Genomic DNA, 25,055 nt, shown 5'->3' with positions numbered 1-25,055 from the left:
GATGCCTTAATATTAGGATCCTGTGTTACATCAGTGTTTAGATTCAGGGGGACTCAGGTTGCCTCCCAGAATTGCTCGTTGTAGGAATTCATCCGGCTCTTATGACAATTGGAGATGGAGGTGGCTAGCACTGTTGAAAATCAGGTCTCTTTTGCTTTGGTGCCTATACCTGAATTTTGGGGCATCCAAACTGGAAGTTGTTGACTGACAGCTTTTGTAAGAGGGAAACCAAAGGAGAGTTTCATTTTAGCAGCTTTCGTGATAGAGCAAGGGTTTGCTCTCACATCCTTTCTAGGCAAAGTAAAAATAAGAATTTAAGACACAACACTGTCTCTGGAGTCCCCTGATTTGTTAGAAAGTCTGTTCTTGCTGTAGGTATTGTAATTGGTTACATCTAGCAAATATTGCTAACCTGTATTCATTTCAATTTTCCCCTGCAGTAATGCGTAGAAATCCATTTGGGATGGACATTTGCTGTCGGAAGGGATCCAGAAGCCCACTCCAGGAGCTGTATAATCCCACCCAGGTGAGTGTTTTGTAGCTATGATCAAACTCTCCAGCCTAGAGCACAAATACAGTCTCTCTTTCCCTAGAGGTGGTTTGGTTTGGTTTAATTTCTTTTCATGTCAATGCAGTAGCTGCCTTCAACCTCAAAAACTGATCATGAGACCAGGAGTTGAGTCGTAAAATTCTACAGTTTGAGCAAAGGGCATGATTTTTAAAGGTTTTTAGTTATCAAATGATGCAGACTCTTACTTTTTTTTCTTTCTTTTTTAGTGCTCTTTAGGTGTCTAAAAGCCTGAAAAGAATATTTTTTATGTCTCCAAGCTAGAAGATGAGGCATCATAATTTAATCTGTTGATCAACATGCAGAGTGGCAGGGTAGGGAGAGAGAATGCAATATGATATGCATGAAGCAGTGAGTGCAGTGAGACAATAAGTTGCAATAATAATTTAAAGATATCATTTATATGACTTTCAAATACCAAATGACCTTTCTGTCCCAGTTCATTACCTCTGTGAAGTCCAGACAGACACAGTTGCTCACACTCTTCCTTCTGCTATGTGCTGTTTGACACCTGATGGCTTTGATGGGAGCTGACTGTAATCTGAGCCAGAGTTTTTCTTGTGACACCTAGCACAGGAAAGTATCTGAGTTTTGTGCCCCCATTTGCTCCTATAGATCAATTTATTCCTTGCATGTGGGTTGAATTGGCGCATTCAAGAACAGTATTTCCTGTTGGCAACTGAGAGGAAGTACCGCCATTGAGAGAAAATGCCAGCTGACTATTAAACATATTTAGTAAGGTTTAACAACTGCCTATTATATATTTATACATCAATGAATACATTGAGTTTTACTAAATTAGCTATTAAGGAAAGTGACTATCCCAATAAATCTGACTTGTTAGATTTAACAAGGCAGTAAATGTTTTAAATACTATTTGATTATGAAGAGAATCACTATATAGTGTGCAAAATGAAGTCTAAGTGATTTTAAGTGTATTTATGAAGAACTGACAACTACCCAAATATATGTGATGTCTGTTACATAGGGTAGTAAAGTTCCATTTACTCAATAGTGTTGTTTTTATGAACACAGACTGACTTTTTAATTCAATTCGAATTCTGTACATGGACGGGAACATGAGTTTATCATACTAGCATATTGGCCTTTATTGACTGTTAGAGGAGTTAGCATTGCTTATGTGGAAGTTGCACGAGAAAGCCATGAAGAGGAACAACCTAGTACTGTACTGGAAAAATAATAATTCGAAGATTAAATTTAAAGATTTAAAGAAGCTTCTTAGATGTTTAGAGAAGAGCTGATGAAGGAGGTGGAAGAGGTTGAGCATTTAATTATTCTGAGGTCTGCAGTGCGTCTCCTCCTTTAGTATTACCATCATTAAAGGTCATCCCATAAGAATATGTGAGGGGGAATTTCTTCACTGTGAGAGTGACAGAGCACTGGAACAGGTTGCCCGGAGAGGTTGTGGAGTCTCCTCCTCTGGAGATATTCAAGGCCTGCCTGGATGCAACCCTGTCTAATATGCTGTAGGTGACCCTGCTGAGCAGGGAGGTTGGACTAGATGATCTCCAGACGTCCATTCCAACCTTACTGACTCTATGATTCTGTGAAAAGAGTGTCTCCGTGCATTGAAGGACTGTAAATCCCTGAGCCACTGCAGGCTTGGTGAACTCAAAGATTTCCTGAGCTTCCTGAGGCAGAGGATGCAGCTGGCAGCTCTTTACTGCCTCTCCTTCCTCTGTGCGTGCCTGACTAAGTAAAGCTTTAGAAAGCCTTACCGGACCCTCTTAGGAGGGAGCCAGAAAATCAAGGTTTGAGTAAGAGCAGCATTTCTTACAGCTGATGTTGAACTAAGCAGATGATGTTTCTCACACACAAAATGTTTCCATCACTTCACTGACATTCCTTCTTATCAGCTTTGAATTTTGTTTGTGATAGGCTTGTATTTGGATGCTTTTTGGATGGGGCTTTGCCTCCAGCATTCAGTACAGTAGGGACTAGCAGACTCTGAATTGCTGGTACATAAAGCAGGCAAGTGCATGTATTTTGGGAAAACAGTAACAAGAAAAGGCAGTGGGTAGAGGCTGAGGTGTAAGGCAATGAACTGGAGATCACTCCTAGTAAGTTTCTTCAAGAGTCTTCAAATGTGTGGGTTGTTTTTCTTCTTACATTTTTACCCACAGAAATGTTTCTTTCACCTTTTTTAAGGTGGCAGATTAAGAGACTGGCCTGCATTTTGGCAGCAGGGCCCTTGCCCTCAAGAATTTACTTGTAGGTAGTGTGAGGGGAAATATCAGACTCCTAATCTTTCTTTTCCTTGCTGAAGCAGATATGATAAGCCATTTGTAACAGTCTGCTCAGAGGTCAATATAATAAACATGTGAGAAGACATTTTTGGCCAAGGGAAATAGGACAAGTCTAGTTCTTATGAATATAAATAGTAAAAACACCAATTGGTCTTCAACACTTGACTATCAGAACCTGTAGGACTCCTGGTGTTGTGAACTCCTGTTTTTCTCCTAGGCTCTCATGAATATGTGTGCAGTCACAGGAACAGTTTGGTATCCAGTCTTGGTGCTTCAGAGGGGTAGCTGAGCTGAGTTGATTGTGCAGGCATTTGTAGTTCTCCTTGTAGTTCAAGGGAATTTGTGTAATTCAAACACCAGACTTAAGCCACTGAAAGATGCCCTGAAGCTGTGGCTTTGGATTACTACAGGCTAGGTGCAGTTGTAATTCTTTAAGGGCAGGAAACTAAATATTTAATGTGTTAATGTGCATGTTTTTTACATGATCTAGTAACAGGAGAATCCAGCATTGGCTCAACACCCTCTGCTGTAGAGTGCAAAGCGTGCTGTGACTCTCATATGCTTCAGGTTTCCCTGTGCAGGCAGCACTGTAAGCTACTGTAACTCCTGCTACTCCTTTTCTTGGAATGGTCACCAGGACCCCGCAGAGAGATGAGCAAGGGAGAGGGCTTCATGTGGTCCTTGTTTTGAAATGTTAATAAGAGACCTTATATCCTAGCATGCAGTGTTGCTACAAATGTTCCCTATTCCCGGGTCAGTTCCTGACTGTTCCCTATCAAGGGAGATGAGAATTTGTTCATCAGTTGAAATAGGGGCCAGGATTGGGTCAATAATCTCTAAAATTTAAAATGCTATAGTTTTAACCTAAATGAAGTTTTTGAATTACATGTTCAACATCAGGTTGCATTGCCCTTGTAAAACCAGAGGGAAGGAGGTTGATTTACACCAGCTGAGGATTTGGTTAAGTGTATTTACTGTGTTGACATATAACAGCCTCTCTGATCCTGCCCTGTTTTGTTTCCTTCTATGGAGTTGTTTGAATTGTTTGGAAATGCCATCCTTTTGGCTTGGTAAATGATTGTTAAAAGAAAAGAAAAGTTTGGCTTGAGTGAATTCAAATCTAGTGATAATCTGGAGGTGACTAAAAGGGTGGTCTGGTGGCTTGTAGGAGCTGAATGTTAGAATTGCAGTCAAATTTTCTGTGGACTGATTGTAATTGTTCATGTGTTTGATGGAGAAGAAGAAGATAAACGGGTGTAGATAGCACTGAATTAGAGCCAAAGGACTTCCTGTGACAAAGCCCCTGTTATTTATGTCTTAGTTGAGTGCCTGGCCTTGTGATTACTGTAGAAGTAGGAACAACTCTTTTGCCTGTTATAAAAGAGCAGGCAGGCTGTGAGAAGTGCATTTGTGTGTGGACAAAAGATTTCTTCTCTCGAGCTTTCACTGCAAGATTTTTCATGAGCAGTAATATACCGTGAGGGGAAGAAAAGTCAATATAACTGAACTGGATTTACACTGAATAAGTGAATTTCCAAGCTGTGATCCCTAAGTACGTGGCAAACTGTGCAGCAGGTCTCTGAGACCCTATTATCTTGTTCGTTTTTCTTTTATTTTCAGCTAGAGGTTTACTAACAGGGTGCAGAGGTATCTGTAGCAAATTTTGAGAGATGAAATGGTCCATTTCTTTACTGGATTTGTTCAAAAGCCAATTTGGATCTTCATTAAGCAGAACTATTTTCCTTCTCCCTCCTAGTTATAATTGAAAGACAAAGAAGATTCAATACACAGAAAGTAGTAAAGGGGAGAATATAGATGTAACTGAAAACAGATTAAGAACCTTGTAGGGCTGTGACATACATTTGCAATGTATTTGTTTTTTTGTATTCCAAACCCCAGGAATTTAAAAACATGGGTAAACAAATATTTGCAAGATGTATTCTTAGAAGACACACATGCAACTGTCTTGTAATTTGCATGGCTAAGTACAGCTTCCTTGCTCCAGAAATAACAGGTAATTGTGGATCAGCCCATTGAGCTTAAAGTTGCCAAGAGTTCCGAATTGACCAACATTGTATCTGAGGCTTGTACACATTAGTGGTTGACATTGATCTGTTCAGTGCAGTGAAGGTACTACCAAATTACAAGAAATTGCAAGACAAAATAGACCAAGTGTAAAATGAATGGAAAATAATTGCATTTTTCAGGTTAGAAATTATCTTCTAGTTGTCAAAAGTTATGTTTAATTATCAGAGCATGCTAGGTACAGGTATAGCTAGACTATTGAGAGACGCACAACAGAGATGACCATCCTGTATCCACTAGGATCCCTGTCCCGAGGATGAGTTTGTTTCAGTTTCTAGTTTGACATTACCTAACTTGAATCTGTGAGTTAATACAACTGTTTCACTAGGGGTCAAACTGTCTCTCATTTGTTGCCTTCCTTTTCAAATATGTCTATTTTTTGTTGAGAAGGTGCCTTTCTAGGAAGTTGCTTTTTGGTGTAGTTGGAGCCAGGATGTCCAGTGATTTCCTAAATCTAGTGAGTCAGTGCTGTGGGCCTCACGTTGCCTTTGTGGTAGGAAATTGTATTGGACTGTTTTAGAGCAGTCATTCTAAAATTAGCCATTTCTTTTATTACTTCCACTTCCCCTTCCCTCCTGCCTCCATTCTGCCAAGTGAACAGAAGAAAGTATTGCTTTGCAGGCCATGTTTACATATAGTTGTTCACCTCAGGCCGCAAGTGCTCCTTTTTTGGAGGTGCTGCATGATTAATTGTGGCTCAGAGTGTCTGGATAGGATCAGCAAGTATCAGCCTAACTCAGGCCACATCACTTGACTTCCATCTGAGTTGGTAATTTTCTGTCTTCAGTTGATTTGCACTCACCAGTATGACTCAGTGGGCAACTGTACTAGTTCCTAGATGGAGCTTTGTGGTGAGCTTTGTGGTCAGAGCTCTGTGTACACATTGTCTATGGCACACTGAATCAAATGCTGAAATGCTAGAAATTTATATTTCTGCCCTTCATGATCCTGAGGCACTGATAGCATGCAGTTCACTACTGTGTGCTAGGGCATTTCATTTTCAGAAATAGAAGAATGAAAGAGCAGGTATATTGAGTAAGATGAAAGGTCTGGTTCACCTGGTGTTTTGTCTCTGGCAACAGATGGCCAAGACAGACTACAGGATGGGTAAGCATCTCATGATACTCTGCCAGCACCCAGCAGTGTTTGGCTCATGTGCTTCCTGAACCAGAGCTGTGTCTTTATCAGCTAGCTCATGCAAGAAATGCCCGAGATGCCAAACAATTACTATAGTGATCTTTTTGAAAAACAAAGGCCTAGTTCTCCCTAGTTACTTACTGATTTCAGTAAGACAAGAGGATAGCACATCAGTGCTGTATGCTAACACTTCTCTTTTCACATGTATGCATTTTGGTTGCCTTATTTTCTCTCAGGCACAGCTATGTAGATATTCTGATGCGAACATTGTGACACAAGAAATAATGCAGCTCATCTAAAGAACACTATGTTAGAATTAATTGGTGCTTTGCAGTTGAGACAAATAGTCATAAATGTGTAGGTGTCCTTCTTGAGCGTAAGAAATGGCCTGAAAGTTCTACCAGTATTGAAGACATACATTGTGTGATTGTTACTGATGTTTATAGGCAGACTTATCAATGTAACAACAGCCTGGTAAGTGCAGCTCATAATCACAGTATTTGACTGATGATAAATTAAAAACTCATTAATGGAAAAGATACAGAATGGAGATGTAGGAAAAAGTCAATATACAGTGCCAAACTTTAGGTACATAATCCTGTTAGTAGACAACAGCATTATATCTAATTATTCTCTCTTGCAGCAGCAAAAACCTGCTGATGAAAGAGGAGGTAATTGGTTTACTCCATGGATGACTTCTTATGCAAAGACATTACCTAGCATCGTGCTTGCAGGTAGTAAAACAGCAGCTGGCTGAGGATGAGTTATTACATTAACCTTAGCAGAGGAATTACACTAGTGAGAATGCTTTATTAATTACTGATTACAAATGGTAAGAGCCTGTTTTAGATGCTAAGGAGGTGACTTGGGGGGGTGTTTCAGGTACAGTGTGCTTTGTAGATCATTTGTTTTGACATGATGGATGCCTTTGTAAGTCAAGAGGAATTAATCAGGCAGGTATGTACAGTAACTACCAGCTTTTAAGGCTAGAATTAGCCCCAGGATAAGCTCATTCAAGTTACCACAGTGCATTGGGATGATTTTCTCTGCACCTGTATTTAATAAAAGACTCATCTACATGAAATGAAAAAAAAAAAAAACAATAATCTCTTAAATTAGCTCTGATTTCCCCAATAGAAACAGAGGAACAGAGATATTTGTTTTTAATTTCTCCCAGTCCTTGAGTCATATTTTACTGTTTTGAGAGTTTACAAGTTTAAACATTAAGGCTTTCTAGAGGTCTAAAGGTATGAGAAGAAAGGCTTAACAAGGTGTGAGATATGTCCAAAACAAAAAGGGTTGTATATGTTGGAGAGGAAAGAGGATAAGACAATTATCAAAACTAGATATCTGTATGTGATGTTAGATTCCCTGTTAAACAAGCGCTTGGCCATCTGGGTGGAGAAAAGACCTCAGGGCTCCAGCGCTCTGACCCAGAGCCTTTGCAAGGCTCTTGCAAAGATGATTGACTCGGGCCTCTGGTAAATGAACCAGCACTCTTGATTGAATTGAATGATGTTTGAACAGGACACCTGCCTCATTCTGTGAGTTTGTTTCCTTTTCTTCCTTCCACTTGAAAATTACATACTAACTTGACCAGCAGTGCAGAAGCCTTGGATAATCTTACCTCAAAATGCAGAGGACCATGGCAGCTGGCAGGATCAGGAGGCAAAGGGCAGAGGGACGTTACCTGTGTTTGCAAATTGATGTGATAAGCATGTGTTTCTGCCACCTGCTCGTGCAGAGGCAGAGTGCATCCACAAGCACTCCAGCCTCACCAGCTACACAGCTGTATCCCAGGGTTCTTAGCCTGGACCTTGTAATTATTCACACTGTACCCTCTCAGTTATTTCTGGTGTAAGTGTTTTTTTGGCAGCTTTCTCCATTGTGTGAAGGGTCACAACTGTGTGTGTTTAAACATCTGCCATTTTTTTTCTGCAGTTTTTGCTATCAAAGAGGTTTCTTAAGTCTGTGCAGCAGAATCACAGGCTGCTTGTACAGGGAAAGACAGTTTCTCTAAACCCAGAGCTTAGCTACAAACTCTCTCTCCCTAATGAGCTGTAATGTATCCTAATAGACACAATTATAAAAATGAGAGAAGATAGACATGTAAAAACTAGGTACTGTTACTTGTAATTCTCTTTTACTAACTTAACTTTAGTATTATAGAAGCACAAGAGGAATGGTAAAATTCGCAATTATTTTCAAGAGATTAGATTCCCCAAGTCAAATTTTTACAGTCTTATGGTATCTGATGCAACACATCATGTCTTGTGAACTGACCCTTAATATTTATTGATGCACTTTTTAGCTCTGTGCAATACAAATTACCTCAGTAATATAACCAGCTGCACATGACCAGAGCTTTCTCCAGTAGAAGTGCAATATTTTTTTTGTCTATTTATGTACACACAGACTCAGAATTGTTGCTCTGTAAATACTGTAGACAAAGCAAAATTAAACTATTGCCCTTTGAAATATGTGGCTACAGAAGCCACTTTGAATTCTGGCAGTACTGTACTAAGGAAATATGGCACTGCTGGGAGGCAGGCTAGAGTTTTTGCACAAATGTGTGAAGAGTTAAGCCAAGCAAAGATTATTTAATGATACTTTCCACATAAGTCTTTTCTTTCCTGAAGTCTGTGCCAGTGAAGAGCTGTAACATGGGTAGAGTTGGGTGCTGCAATCTAATCTGTTCTGCATGCCTTAGTGCACACTTCCTCCCCAGCCACTGAACAAAAGTGGCTGAGCAAAAAAAGGTCATTTGTTAAAATACGGGGATGACTGAAACTAGCTGTGAATCTGGGCTGAATTCTTCCAGCAGTATAACCTGGGAAACATGTAAGTTAACCTGGAGTTAGTCTTAGATCTGCTGGAGGAACTAGTGGTGGGCTTAAGATGATTTGACTTTGCATCTCTCACTTCTCAGTGGGATGTTCAAATCATGTACACAAGAGAGACAGTGCTGTGAGTGCTTTCACTCTTTCCTGTTGCTGCTCTCACTTTTTGTAGCTAAATAGAAAAAATGAGCAACTTGTGAGGCTAACAGGCTCTTTATTAAGTCTCTTGTCGTGATGATTTGATGCTATAATAGAGTAAGAGCTGTGATGCTATGAAGAGCTTGTGTGCTTGTCTGTTGATCTAATAAAGTAAACAATGAAAAATAGTACCTTGCCCTATAAATCTTGTTTGTCTGATATCCTCAGACCGTCGCAACAACAGTAATTAACAATTCACTGAAGCAGAAGTATGAACCTGGGTGACCCAGGCTGTCACTGCTGGTGGCCAGGGCTTTCTCCTAGAAAGGAGAATTGGGGAGCCGAACCTTTGTAAGCAGAGGAGAACACATGCCCAGGTACCGGAAAACAGCCTAGTTGCTAGTTGTTTGACATAATTCTTTGTTTGCCTGCTTAACGATCAGATTGAAAAATCAGTTATTTAGGTAATCATCACCTGGGCCAACCACACTTAAACTGCTTTTATTCACCAGCTTTCAGACCTTGCTTCTTACTGATACAGAAGAGATTTAGAAAGAAAGGGAAAAAATAGATTTTTACCGGGTAGTAACTGTACGGTGCTAGAACACAGCCAGAGTAGTGTTTGTATTGTGTATGCCCTTTTTTCTCTAGAAGAATAATACAATATCAATCATAGTGGGGCCACTGCAGTAGATCTTTGTTGGTCAGCTTACTTGTAATACAATTTTAGGTACTAGTGTGGATAGGATCTTACCATATATGATTTGTATGTTGGCAGGAGGATATGAAAATTGGTGGAAAAATGAGGAGAGCAAAATTAAAACAAAACTGTGTTCTCTTCAGGCCGAGAATATTCTAATTGTATTAGAGAGGAACAGGGCAAAACTCACAGGCTGTAAAGCAGCAAAACTTGCAACTAAAAGATCTGGTCTGGGTCTTGCAGAACAGAAGGGAGCCCTAGTTACAGAGACTGTTTTTTCTCTTTTTCACCATTCCACACATTCTGTTGTACTAGAAAATGCTGAAGAGTGTAAAGCTGATGCTGAAAGGATGCCCATTTTTTTTTTCTAATAGTGAAATGACTACAGCCAAACCAAAGAGAATTGGCAAACTTACAGTGCACTGAAATTTATGTATATTTCTGGTGCCTGGAAAATCCAGGAAGGGGTGTTCCTTTCTTTTCGATCTTAAATCACATCTGAACAGTAGTCTGAGTGTGGTTCCAACCCAGAACTAAAAGCAAAATGTTACATCAAGCTTCTAAAAAGAAATAAAAAAAATGACAATATTCCCTTGGTCATAATTGCACTGAGACTGCCTGACTGCACAGCAAATTAGTAAGCCTCTGTAGCTATCAAACTGATGCCCTAACGCAGATCTTTCCCTCCTCCCTGTAAGTGTGGGCAGTGTCTTTTAGATCATTTCGGACAAGCATCTGGGGATTAGTGAGAGGAAGTAGGTATTAATTCAATTAGAGGACATAAGATGAACGTACAAGCTGGCATGGGGAATTGACATCAAGAAGTAACAAAGACATCTCTCTAACTGGGAGAAGACAGTTTCTTCTATTCAAACCATGCTTGGCTTTTGCCATGCATACATTTTACTTATGAAACATTAATTGACGAGGTTAGCTGTACTGCTGTGTAAATACAATGTCATATTTTGGGAACTAAGCCTTGATGTCAATAGATGGATAGAAAGCTGAAGAGCAGATGCACAGTGGTAGCTTTCAGTTCATTTTGATACATTAAATATTCATAATAAGCTCAGCTGAAGGAGAAAAAGAAATGTTTCATTGAACTGGTAAAGAGAAGCTAAAATCTTTGGAACTTCTCCAAAGCGGAATGTCTGTCTTAATGTAAATTGAAAGGATGTCCCTGTGGTGAAGGTGAGATGCAGTATTAGGTATTTCCACAATTGCTGCTTTCTTACTTTAGGAGATTGTTGTGTCAGTGACATCACTCTATAAAATAATAGCCAAGAATTTACTATTTTGAGTGTTCTATGTAGGCACAGCACAAGCTTTTCCCTTCCTTTTTTTTTCCCCGTAGGTCTGGAGCTACAAAAGCCCTTGTCTGGACCTTCTTGCATTTAAATGCCACCTATTACAAGCTAGAAACCTCATCACATTTTTCAGGCAAGGGTATGCTGTCATTAAGTGGATAAATCCTGTATCTGTAGGATTCTCCCACCTTTTAATAGGTGAACTCCTGTTTGTGCATGGTTTGGTGCTGATCTGAGTCTCCATCGGAAGAATCTGGGTGCTCTACCATACTCTCTCCCTGAAGCAAGTATGTGAGTCTGCAGAGAGACTTTTGCCTGTTTCTGCACCATTTCTAGCTCAGGTAGGGCTTGGCCTGTGGCAAGGCCTCAGGATAGTGCTAAAGCTAATGCAATGCGTATGCACAAATATGTGGTTGTGTATGTTCAAAGGTAAATTTTGAACTGTAGAAGTCTTTGCATTAGCGATACGTTGGTATATCATGAGGCACAGAGTGGAGTAATTGCCAGCTCCCAAAGAGCCTTGTAGAGCTCACTTATGCCATGTGCTGAGTGCTCTAATGTTAACCCAGAAATGAGCCAAGTGTGTAAGCAAAGGGACAGGAATGGTTCCACCTCTCTGTGCAGCTGCTTTTATCTGCTTTGGCTAAAAAACTGTTGCTGAGTTCGCAGCTGTGCATATGGGAGTTAGGTTGTTCCCTTGCCAAAGATTGCTTCTCTCCTCTTCTTGTCTTTCCTTCTCCCCACTGCTTCCAATCCTGAAGTCTCCTTCTCAGTCTAGTGTCTCCAGCTCTACCCCTTCTCCCATGCCTCTCTGTTTAACTTGTTTTTACATGAGGTGCCACTCAGGTTTATGGTCATAGTTTTGTCAGAAAGCATAGCCAGCCAGGGAGAAAGAGGGTGGACAGGCGATGGCAATGCAGATAGGGAGTAGAGACTTTTTTCTCTTCTGAAAAAAGCATGTTCTTATTTCTTCATTTAGTTTTAGTCAACTAGTACAGAAGCAAACCAGACAAGAGAAAAGATTTTTATCTGTGTAAGCTGCGAAAGAGAGCTTTGTGTCATCTTTCATATTTGTAAAAAGCAGTATAGCTTTACTGGGAATGCAGAAAAATGATTCTGTGTCAAGAAAGTGTAAAAGCAGGCCAGGCCATGTGTTTTTGTAAAAAGGTGGGGGAGGAGAGAAAATAAGCAGTGCAGGACCTGCGACCTCATCTCCAACAACCTCCAGAAAAGTCATGGGAGGCTGAGATGTAAATATAAGAAAGACTTTGTTTTCAAAAGGACTGTAACAGATCTCTCCGTGCATCCTTCTTATGATTGCATAATTATGCAGCTGCTAATATGCAGCCAGGTGGATTGGTGGAATTTTATAAGCATCTCACCTTTGTCCCTTGCTTGGCATATCATCTTGTCCTGGTCTTCTTTGACAGACCCACTTCAATTTTCACCTGGGCTGTTAAGTGAGTTACCACATAAAATATTGACGCTGAAGGGAGAAAACTGCCTTTCTACCCAAGTGTAAATGATCTTGAAACAAAATACATGGGATAGAAGAATGACTTCTTAGGCAGGTTCAATGAATAATTGATTTCTGCTTCTCAGTCACATTATCAGTGTAATTAAATCGGTGGCTGAAGAAGTAAGAAAGAAGGTATCCTCTATTAAGACACTGAATCTCTCTAACCAAACATTGGCAAAGTCCTGCCATCTGTTATTAAAGGCCATCATGCAAGTTCAAGATCTGTCCCTCACGGACAAGTTAGTGCTGTGCAAGTCCCAATGTGATAAAATCCGTGTATTCAGTCAGTTAATTGCATGAGAAGATAACACTGATAAACGTTCTTCCACCTCCTGTCAAACTCGTTACTGTCTTGAGTACAGCTCTTTGGGAGCTGTATGTTAAAAGTGCATTAAATATTAACTCTAGATTCTTGTTTTTTACAGATAGGCCTTGCACAGCTCCCTGCATATGGGGATATTAGCATAGCCAGGCTGTGCAAAGTATTTTCAGTGGATTTGGCTCAGAACTAGAAAAGGCCACCTAACTTTGATTGCTTGCTGATCTCCAGAAAATGCCTGCTGTTGTGATTCCTTTTGCTATGTTAAAAAGCATGTTGAAAATCAAAGAAACCAAAAGAAAGGAAGGAGGAGTAGGGATAGGGAAGGGGTAGTCTAGATGTGACCAGGCTTAGCCAACTTGCGTATCTTTAGATTAGTCTCACTAATGTGAGACTTCCCAATGTTCCCATTCCCATTGCTTTTTTCCCATGGATTCTGCTTTGGAGAAAAACAGAAATGGTGGGTATTTGCAGAGGCCAAGCAAAAATAAAACCAAAGAAGGACCTCAGCCTGCAGCTGCAGGCACTGTAAGTAAACTGTTCATTCAGAAATTAAAGTTACAAGTTTATTACAGTTACAACTACTGTTACATTATTCTGCAAAATTAACTCTGAGAAACAGCTTTCGACTTTCCTCCCAAGTAACAATTCGTAGACACACAACAGTATCTTGGAATAAGGTGCTCCCTCGTGTATCCTGACTGTCACACACACAAGCGTCAGATTCCTTAAATGTTAAAGTACAAGAGTGCATTTCACTGTGAAGCTGGAAGTCCACGTGGAATACGAAATCTAAATACTGTTCTGCTTGATGGAGCAAGATGTAGGTGATTAAATGATCCAATGTCTTTTGGAAGTCACAGGTGGTCTTTCTGCCAGCTCCCACAGATGTTGGAGCAGCCCCTTTTATCAGGCGTAAGAAGAGTCTGATCCAAAGGCTACTGAAGTCAACAGAGAGACTCCTATTGCTTACTTTGGCTTTGGGTCAGTCCATTGGTTGAACAGACTTAAGGAAATACTCCATTCACATTGTTAGCAGCTCTTACTGTGTTATAAACACCATGGTGAGCAAGCGGTCCTGAAGAACTAGCGGCTATTCAGATGTATTCGATCACGCATACTGTAATCTGTCTTTAAGTGTGGGAACATTGATGGTTTTGCTGAATCACCATGCTGGTGTAATACGCTAATCATTGTAATGTCAGAGTAGAAGCAGCAGTAGCAAGTTGCAAGGTAGTTTTTGCAACTTTCTGTGCTGCAGCTAATTTTGGTGATTGCTATTGTCAGAGCTATACTCAATATATATTGAGTCTGAAATGTTAGTCTAAAAAACATCAAGGAGAACCAACATTTTCGTTGGAGCCTTTATAGGCAGAGGGCAAACTCCCTTCTTGTGCACACACATGAACATGGATGTAGGTCTACCCCAGCTGTCACTGACATCTATGAATTTGGGATGTACTCAGTCCTGCCAAGACATTTTGTATCACTCTTGAAATGACAAGTAATGTTATGCTCAATTGGCATGCTCAGTGCTTTGTTATGCATACAAAATACACATTAATAAAGCTGGAATTTTGAATCCATGGGCAGCCTTGTGTGGCGGGGTATGGTTGGCTTTCTGTCTTCTTTACTGCTCAGCTTTGAGTTAAAAAAAAAAAAAAGTAAAGTAATTCTCAATGGATAAATTAATTGTTTCATTTCAGAGTTAAGTAGCTAATCACTACTAATTCAATTGACTTGAAATGCATTGCATTAATCATGATACACTAATGTGTCATTGATGTGGATGTAACGTGTACTCCATGTAAATTTGCTAACTAATGTGTCTGTTTTCTATAAGAGAGTATTGATGTGCTCTGTTGTTAAATAGCCTCTGAAGATATCAGATGATGTGATCTAAGAAGTTTTATAGATGCTATACTGCTGTCAAACAATATAGAGCATAGATGACTGAGTGCTAAAACCCTTACAAAAGTGTCATCCAACTTCTTGAAATCTGGTCTCAAGCTGGTACTAAATATGTAGCTTGAACATAGTAGTATACAATGCTAAATACTAAAATCCATCATGCCACAAATGTCACTTACTCCAAGGAAGCCCCAACTTGTGCCAAGCGTGCAGCCGAGTCAAGTGTACTCGGGACCGCTCAGAGGGGGATGGAAGTGCCCGTGCTGCTTTCCTGCACCAGATAAAGCTGGCACATGATGGAGGAGGAGGCACTGCACCTTCCCGACAGCTTTCACCAATATCCTCACACCCAAAGTCACATCCCAGCTGTGATCAGCATTGCTGCAGATGGTGTTGTGCCTCTGTATGGTAATCCCTGTGCTAGAGAGGCAGATCTCTGTACTTGGGGCAGCAACATATTGCCCTGAGATATTTTTGCACTCTGTTCAGGAATTACTGTAAATATGATAATATAACATAATGGATGTTAATGAATATTACACTTCAATAGCATCTGACTTATACTAAATAACTTCCGATGAAGTGTTACCATTTCTCTGTATTTTTTTTTTTTTTTTGCAAAAAATTTCCCAATTGCTAATGCATGGTCACTGCATGTCTCTCAAACAAAATTATTCACTGTGTTCACTTGCTTTGGAGCAATGCTCCTGTGCTGAGAAGAAACACCATCCTATGTTTAATGCCTGAGGGCAGAAATGTAACCTGTTCAAATATCATTCTTCAATTATTCTTTGAATCATCTGCCTTCCGACTCTTTCCAGACTCTGTAAAATACCCTTCTGACTACATCTCAAAAAATAGTGCACCTGTTCTTTCAGTTCATTTCCCTAAACTGAAATCAAGCACTGTCTGTGTAATAAAAATGAAAAGAAGTGTCTAGGTGGAACATCATTTTTTCTCTTTTATTATTGAAAAATGCATTTAAGTTCTCTTATCAAATATATCCATTAAACAAATCATTCAATTTACTTCCATCTTTATTTGCCTTTAAAAAAGAAGATACCTAGGCACAGTCATTCTTTCTTGTTTGTGAAGGCCATGCTTGACTTGTTTCTTATGCTATAATTTCATGAAATCTAAGAATAGATTGTGGTAAACAGTTTGTTGATCTTTCTTTTGTTTAAACATAGCTACAAGATTATAGACCCTTACTGTATCTGCTTTAACTTGTCATTTATGTTAAAGTGGTGTAGCACCGTCTGTTAGTGAAAATTTGTATTTAGGCTTACGGTAAAAGGTTCAAAAATGCTTGTATGTCTTAGGTTGAATTTTGTTTCCAGTCTGGCTTCAGCAATTAGAAAAGTGTGATTAATTCTCATTTCTGATTATCAGATGACATAGATAAGCATTCAAACACTTTTGAAAGTGCTTCCCTTTCCGTTGGATTTGGGGCAAAAGATCCTGAGGGACCACCCTAACTGCTTGACTTTGAGGCTTATTTTTCCATTTTTTGTGTAGGCTTTATGAAGTTCTTTAAATCTGTGAAGGAATGCAACACAGGTGTCTTACACTAAATCAGAGCAGAAGCATTCTGCATCCGCTTTTCATTTATTTTCCACTGACATAAAGGTTACACTGGGTTCAGGGCAATGGAGAGTTGGCCGGACGCAGCTGTGGCTGAGTGCCTTCTTGTAGGTTCTCACAAGGCAGCAATATCTAGACACATGTCAGAGTGAAATTTGCTTCGGTTTGGGAAGATGCCAGCCATAGGGTCTGGTGCATTTTCCAGGCAGATATATCCAGTTCCAGCAAATGGGACTCTGTGGGTCAGCTGCCTAAATTATCAAGAAAATCATGAGCCACCAACTTTGCCAGCAGCGAAACGCAGACTCCCTAGTGTCCCAACTCCCTGCGCAACCTAATGCTGGGGAACTACCTGTGCTCAGTATCAAAAGGAACTGAATAGACTAAATGGACCAGAGAATCACCATTAACAGTAGTGAAGCCCATTAGAAAGCTGTGTATGTCAGAGGCCTATTTGTTTTTTCCCTTCTTCCTGAACCATTGGGTTCAAGAGTATCTAGGGATACTAGCTTGGTGGTAGTGATTGTGCTTTCCCCAAAAGACTCAAATGCTGTTGATTTCCTGGGGTTCCTATGCATCTAGGGTGTAAACATTTTGAAAAAAATTGCTCAGGGAATCTAGAAGGCACACTTCAATGATGCATTAACATCAGTTTGGTCTTGGGCACCTAGCAATATCAAAAAACTTGTCCTGTAGTTCAGTACAATCAGCAATGCTCTGAGCGGGAAAGGGCCATAAGTAGCAGAGCTGCTGCGTAGTAGCATTTGAAATAACATCATCATGGGTCTGTGCAGGAGCATTTAGCTCCTGCTCATATATAGCATATATACTTAAAGTGGAGAATTGCATGAGTGCATTCCAGGCAGTATTCATCTTCGCGTCATATTTGGCTCTAGTAATTATCAGCATTTGGCTGTTCTTACAAGTGCTAAAGCTCTGAGAAAAATGCAAGATCTGTTAAGACTTGCTGCTCCCCCATGATACAGATAGCACACAATGTGTAATCACTGAGATTTCCAAGCTGTTTTTTTAATCTTGAAATATCACATAGGTATTTAATTTTAATGTGTTCTTAAAGATGTGCAAAAAAATCACAGAAAAAGACAAAAATATTGGGGAAAATAATATTATGGGGAAATTAATAAGTGTTTGGACTGCTAGCTAATGATAAAATTAAAAACCCATTGATTATTTAGTAGCTAGGAAAATAAAGCTGTAACAGCAAAATAAATAAATAAAAATCCTGCTAATATGCCCTTTCAGAACAAAGCTAACATCAATAATTCTTGCTCTGTGCATTAAGTTTTAATGTGTAGACAGGCACTCTTGCCTAGCAGGGCATCTGTGGAGTCGTCAGTGAGAGCTAATAAATGCCTGTCATATGAAGAATGCATTACAGAGAGAGCCAAACTAAGTGAATCATTTAGTTATCATTAGTCATTTTTCATTAATATTTTTAACTGTAGTATTATCCATTACATAGCATAGAAAGGATCATGCCCACGATGAGGTTTATATTGTAAACAAAGATTTCTTCCAAAATGTGTGGTAGGGAGAGATCAGGATGGATGTTTCAGCTGTGATTTCACCAGTTTCTTTTTTTTAATTTAAGACTATAGAAATCTACATGGGAAAGGAAATAATTTTATCACGTGGCTTTGGTATTAACTGGCACCCACCATTTACATTAATGGGAATTCAGTAGTAAAAACTGTGCTGGAAAGGTAATATTCCTAAGCATGTTTAACACTTAGTATTAAAAATGACATTTAGAAAGGAATTCCCACCACAGTATCAAATGTATTATACAAATCTGGCATGTGTATGAGGTGTGTGAGTCTGCTGCTGCAGTCATCATAGGCCATCATCTTTAAAGCTTCCCCATGCACAACCAAACCGCAATGAGTCAGGATGGAGGTGGGTGAGCTCCAGGGAATTCACCCTGGTCCTGCAGGTCCCACTCCATTCTCTGTTCTGAGATGCAGCTTACTAGAGGGACGAGACGGATGAAGCTGGATTAAGCCGGATTCTTGGTTGTCTGTCTTCATGAAAGAGCTACAAAAATAAATATATTTGATCTTGCTTGCGCTTGTTATTTTTTCCTCAGGATAAAGTACCTCCACCTACTTACACTTTTTAAAAGATTTGTTATGTTTCATCACTTTCTGTTCTAAATGCTCAGGTACTGAATTATATATCCCAAAATAATGGTATGGTTGGGCATACATGTGGAGAAGTATCCTTCCCAAGATGCTGAACATTTAACAGAGTAAGGAATGGCAGTTCATTAGTGTGATATAAAGACTTGTCAGCATGGATTTAAGATTGCTCTCAACTTTGCATCACTCTTGACTTACTGATGGAACAATACTGTTCCATTTGCATCAGCTACTTTCCTGTAACAACAGAGGCTCCAAGGAAGAGGGAAAAATTATAACATTGTAGAAACTCTTACAAATTAAACAGTTTTTCCAACTATGATCAAATTGAAAATATGGAAAATTTGGAAGAATGAGACCTTGTCTTTTAGAGCATTGCAAGCTCCACTGTGCTTTTGATCAATTGTGAGATATCAGCTCCAAAACATGTAATTGCTCTGGAACTAAAGTCTGCCCATATTCAGTCTAGTATTATCCACAGTGGAAATGTATTCATGCTGTAGGAGGACTTGTATACTTTTTTCATTTATGAAGCAAATTACCCTTCCTACCATTTTCTGTGCAAAATATCCCAAATTATTTTATTATGTGCATTCCAAAAATAATTTGTTGATATGCGTTGATATTAATTTTTTATATTCTGAGGGATGCTGAACTGACAGATGTGGATTTAACCATAAATCGGTTAATGTTACAGCTTCTGCTTCTATTCTCCAGGGGTTGTCACCTGAGCAAAAAGAACAGTGTTCAGCCATCAGTTCCTTGCAACATTTTCTGTGCTTGCTAAATAATGCTGTGCCTTGAGGGTCAGAGCATGTGTCCATGGTGAGTGGGATTGCAACCACAACATTTTTTTTTCACATGCACCACTTCTTACTGACATCTAAATGATAATAATGGCCTGGCTTTGCCTTGATGGCCTCGAGGTGAGAGGCACTGTATATCCCATTACTAATCTTCAGAGCATTTAGGCCTCTAGAGTCTACTGTCAAGAACTCCATAACTACTTTTTCTTTCTTTTAACCAGTGACAGACATATCAGAGTAAGCCTTTGCAAGTGCTGACAGCTCCCAAGAAAACTGAAGCACTGTTTTAAGAGATAATGAAGGTGACTTTGAATTGAAGAAAGTTTACATGAAACATAAGGTACTTAAAAGCACAAACTGTCTCCCTGCCTTCCCAGTAACCCTGGTGCCAGGCATAGCTTCCTTCTTATTGAGGTATTCTGTTCCATCCGTGCAGAATTTGGAAAAAACTTTAACACTGCATCCGGTGCAGAAATAATGTTTACGTCTGCCACTTGATTGTAGCAGCTTTGCGAGGTGGCCTGGGGAGCTCCAGCCAGCCAGTAGCAAATCATACGAGCGCCGTGGCCCTGCGGTGCAGAATGGTGTCTGGGACGTGGGTGTAAATCCCTGGGGGAAGTAAATTTGAGGAGCAGTATCATACTGAAGACAATTTGTATACCAGACAAATCTCAGGAAAGTAAGGCACATAAATATTCCACCTTTCCTTGCCGTGACTTTCCTTGTGGTATGTATGCTGATTATCTAGCACCAATAGCTGCTTTAATGAGAAGAAATATTTCACTGTTTCACATTCTCCAGGGCTTAATTTTTGTAAGTGAACCGCTGATTCAGTTCTACCTCACAAAATAACTCAGTTTAGCAATAATTCAAGGCTAAATAAGTGAGCCCTAACTGCCTGCTATTTATCAAGCAAGCTATTATACAAAACAGTGCATCATTCCACTGAACAATGTTTAAATTCTTCTAATTGTATTTTATGAAGTAATGTCTCCTAGTTTTGCTTTTGTAACTCTGTGGCTTCCAGTAATCTGACTGCAGGCACTCGGAGAGGCAATGAAAGCTGCTGGCAGCCCCCTGTGATGGCTCTTCATGATGGCATATTTTCCCAGTCTCTGCATCTTTCGAGGGGTCAGACTTGGTGGAGAAGTGCTAACGCATAGCTGTTGCTGCTGATTTTATGAATCCTTACCGGTAGATTGAATCCTCCAACTAGGTTTTGATCTTTTTTCTTTGTCTTTTCCCTCATTCAAAAGCCATTTGGCACTAAATGTTTTACCTGAGTATTGCTAGCACAAGCTCCCTTGTATATCATATTCAGACATGATCTATATATCACTTGCACTTGCTTCCAATCTTAAAAAACAGAGTGAGTAAGCTCCAGCAATTTACACTGGAGATTAGATTTTGACCTTAACGCGTGCATGGGAGGGTTCCTTCTCTGTCCTCAAAGGCTGTTTTAACATCAGTACAGCTCAAGTTTGAAGTCCAGCGTATGCCCTCGTTCAGTCCCGTCTTTCAGTCATGCTGACGCTGTTTGCTCACGTGGCATGGCATGACCTGCTTTTGGCTTTGATAAGGTAAGCAGGCTGCCAAGGTAACCAGCGCTTGGACGGGAGATGTCGTGCGGAGCTTCGCACTGTCGAGACGGCGAGAGGAGCCTGCTCTTTCCTTGCGTGCTCGTTCCTGGGGCCAGGGTCCCAGGGCAGAAGCGGAGGTACGGTTTTTACAGTGGCTATAAACAGTGCTCTGGGCAGACAGCGCAGTGGAGAACATGAAAGCGTAGCTCTGGTGTAAAGTAATTGCTTTATAAAAGCATTTGTATTCATGGTGCCCTGCAGGTCATGTGTGCTCAGATGACAACGGGAAGGGCTTCTCTTTTTGAAGCTCAGTTTGGGCTCGGAATCAAATTGGATGGATTTTTATCTCTGCCTCTTCCCCTCACCCCTTTTTTTCCCTTGTAATCAGAAACAAACGTTCAGCGAGCGAAATAATGTCTATGGTGAGGCTGATGCAGTCACTATAGTTTCCAGTTCGGCCTCTTTTTTCCTTGCTTTACCAGTGTCTCAGAGGATGAATGCAACGACTTTGCTGAACTTCTTGCCTTTAATGTGGCTGTAATTGTCCGAAATGCTTTCAACAGGATTGTATAATGGTGGAAAGGAAGAAATAATCTGGGCTTTTTCATCAGGGCTGATTCTGAAAGGGGTAAAATTCTGCTGAAATTGATGGGTGAAGGGTGGCTTGGGGTTTGTATTAATCACATAGGATTGCACATAAATAAGCAGGTTTGTTATGCAGCATGGTGCTATTTTTACATTATTGCTTTTAAGAGCTAAGATCTATTTTGAGGGAGGAAAATTCTGCTTGCCTTTAATTTCTGTAAATGCCTCAAGATGGTTTCATGATTGGATGGATATAGAGTGATCACCATTAAAAAGTCAGTATTTACCACCCTTTCAGGGCTGAAGCTGGAATAATTCAGGATATTCCTGGATTTGGAATATGTGATGCTTCTAGCAGTTATGACACTGTGATAAATAATGATCTCTCTTGATAGCCATATAAATTAATATATAAGTTCCCATAGAAAATGTATGTTTCTTAAATAATTCTCTATCAAGTCAATTTTGTTAAAAGCCTTGAAAAATGCTGACGGAATACAGTTTCTCTTGCTTGGTTGTTTTTTCCCCACTGTTGCAGACATTGTAGCAAAAAACAAAATTGAAGTCCTAAAAATTGTATTATGTTGTCAGCTACTGTCACAGGAGTACAATAGTTGTTTTATCATTGGCAGCTGCTACTGTAAGTAATGACTGCTAAGTTATAGCCCTAAATTTGAGCTGTCTGCAGTAAGCCATATATCCTAAATCAGTTTTAAATGAAATAGAGATGAGATTCTTGCCTGTTATCATAAGACTAGAAAGGGATTAATAAAAACTAAAAAGAAAAAAAGAGTCCATTATGACTGTGCAGTCATAAATAAGCTTTATAGTTAGGTCTTGTCATCAAATGTCAAGAAACCTGTGATAATGCCATGTAGTAATTTTCAGTCTTGTTCTTGTGCAATATAGAGGTTGTATTGGATTTGCCAGGTTTTGTTTCTGCTGTCTGTTTTCTGAACTCTTTTTTACCTCTTTTTTGATAAGTTGACTACTTGCAAGACACCTAATGATTACTGCTCTTTAAAGAGCCTGGGCATATATTAACAGCTTAGGAGTCATGGTGGCGTGCCACTAGCTGAATAAGTCCATGCACAAAAAAAGTATTGTGATATACTCAAGTAAAAGCAAACAGAGAAAACCCTGCTACATTCTACCAGTACAGAGCACATTTTAGTGCTTTCTTCAATGTGCAGAAAGGCTGGACTCATTATCAGTGTTCATGCAAAAAAACCCACAAACTCATTAACAGACTCATTACCAATGTGCTGTTCACCTGTTAAACTCTTCATGCTGTATTGAGTGAGGCAAGAAATGAGGCAATCATGAAGGATTTTTGTTGTATTCCTCACCATAATTTCTCGGCTCTGCTGCTGTCTAAATTCCCCTGGGTTAGTGCGCTGCTGGATGCTGAGGACTTCATTCAGCAGCATTCTTAAGATAGTGCCTAGCCTCAAGAATGAGCTCGAATAAATTGCCAAACTGAGGCTTGTATAGGGAATGCCATATTACTAAATCTTCCTTATTTTTACATAAGATACTAGCTACAATTCCTGTCTGCTGATCTGACCGTGTGGGTGAATACTGAAGAGGCAGTGATTAGGGAAAGGGAACTATGTGGTTGTTCTTCCTTTGCAGTCTTTGTTATTCTTAAATTCACAGTTCATGTTTCAGTAGTTAATAATTCTTTATACTTCTGCACACCCTTCTATCAGAGGATCTGTAAGGTCTTTATGAACAATAATGAATTAATATCCCTTTGCTTACCATCCTGGTGTAATGTTTCAACCACTGTATGAATGTGCTCAATGCTAGCCTTTTGGATTCCTCAGAGTGCTCAACTTTTGTCTTTTTTAGATCTTTCAACAATGAAGTATAATAAAATCACCCATCTAACCTTACAGTCAAATTCATGAGTTAGAGCGTAACTTAGATTTGTTTCGTGTATAAATAAAGTATTATAGGCTCATTCAGAAAGCCCGACCAAATCCAAGGGAATATATATTTATGAATTTTACAAACAGAAGACCTAAAGAGAAGGAGAAAAGGTGATTAGTGCTTAAGCTTTAAAGTAGCTGCAGAATGAGAAAAGGAGATTTTGAGTTAAATCCTTAATTATACCCTCTCTCCCCCTATTGCTGAATGTGTAAATTGTACCAATTTGAATTCTGTTTGGGCTGCACGGCCCAGTAGAGGCTAGCACAGATGTTTTGTCAGGACAGATGCTCATTTTGTTTTCTAGGATGCCATTTGAGACTAGTACTAACTCTACCTGTTGTTATCTCCTGCTTCTCCCCTGTCCTGCTGCCAGAAGGGATTATGCAAGTGCTTGCTAATCTTCTACAGGCAACATGAGCTCGGTTGGGTTATCTCAGTGGTGAAGGTATGAGGGTGGCTTGAATGTCTTTTCATTTTGCCTGAAATTGCTTACAGAGCTTGCACGAGGCTTTTGGCCAGCAGTGTTGTCTGAGCTGCGAGTAGGTAGTGATGGGAGCGAATGAAGAGTACTGTTTGCTGTGTCTGCGGTTTGGAAGTAAAATCCAGTGAATTTTTGTTGTGTGTAATGCACAGCATGCATTTGTGAAAAAACTCTTGTTTTTCAGGACTAGATTAACAGTACTAGCAGAAGGAGAGTGATGGTGAGTTTTTTTTTTTATTATTGGATAGCTCAGTGGCTGTAGCTGATGACTCTCAATGTGAAGGACATAGCGTCAGTTCTGTAACTTAAAACACTTATTTTGGGACTCAAGACACTTTGGATTCAATTTCCCCTGCAATGAATGTTAATTATTTGTACAAAACAAAATGACACTAATCACAGAGATTGACTGGGCAACATTGTATTGCCTGATAGCTAAGTGGTTAGAGTGAGCAAGTGAGTGACAGTACCATGCTTAGAAATACGATGGGGAGCAGGCGGGAGTACAAATCGTCTTAGAAAGAAGGAGCAGTAGCTTGCATCATGCCACATCTTGCATCTATGCTTTACTCGCTGCACTTTGGAGTGAAATGGCAACTTTCATTCTTTTGTCATTGCTGTTGCCTCTCCTGACTGCTTTGTTTTTCTTGCAAGTCACCAAAATTGTTCCAACCTTAGGTTGAAAAAACATCTGGTTTGACTGAAAACTTCACATTTTACACTGGACAATAAAAATATATAAATGTATGCTTCAACAAGTTTAATAAGGGAGTTTGTTACAAATACAGAAGAAAGATTTTGATATAAGAGATCAAAATGAATGAAGTTTTACTTTTGAGAGAATGAACAAATTAGGCCAACTCAGAATCCTTAAATTCGTGCAAACCTTCATTCTGGATTTGCCTCCAATCTTCTGATTCAATCAGTATCCCAGCAGCCTTCCTAATTAAGTTATTTCTTATCTAATAAGCTTTCCAGGTTTATTAGGCAATGCCTAAGTTTTAAGATAAAATTTGCAGCTGACAAGGAGCACAGCAAGCTCTAACCATTAGAAAACTCTGCAACAAACTTGGGCACAGGGCAGAATCTCAGATGACAGGATTTGAAGCAGTCACAATATTAAATAAAGAAAAT

The 25,055-nt window shown here is 39.7% G+C and overlaps 1 protein-coding gene across 1 annotated transcript in view; it reads left to right on the top strand.

The window, feature by feature from the left end:
* Window positions 1-25,055, top strand: part of CHST11 (carbohydrate sulfotransferase 11) — a 176,854-nt gene that overhangs the window by 76,313 nt on the left and 75,486 nt on the right. Inside the window, exon 2 of the mRNA XM_062569538.1 lies at window positions 441-526. Within this exon, the coding sequence (XP_062425522.1) occupies window positions 441-526 (86 nt within the window). The remainder of the gene's footprint in view (window positions 1-440; window positions 527-25,055) is intronic.

The sequence above is a fragment of the Rhea pennata genome, chromosome 1 (assembly GCF_028389875.1).
Source record: "Rhea pennata isolate bPtePen1 chromosome 1, bPtePen1.pri, whole genome shotgun sequence".
NCBI lineage: Eukaryota > Metazoa > Chordata > Aves > Rheiformes > Rheidae > Rhea > Rhea pennata.
Note: the sequence above shows the minus strand (reverse complement) of the source record. Positions and strands in the feature narration are given on the sequence as shown.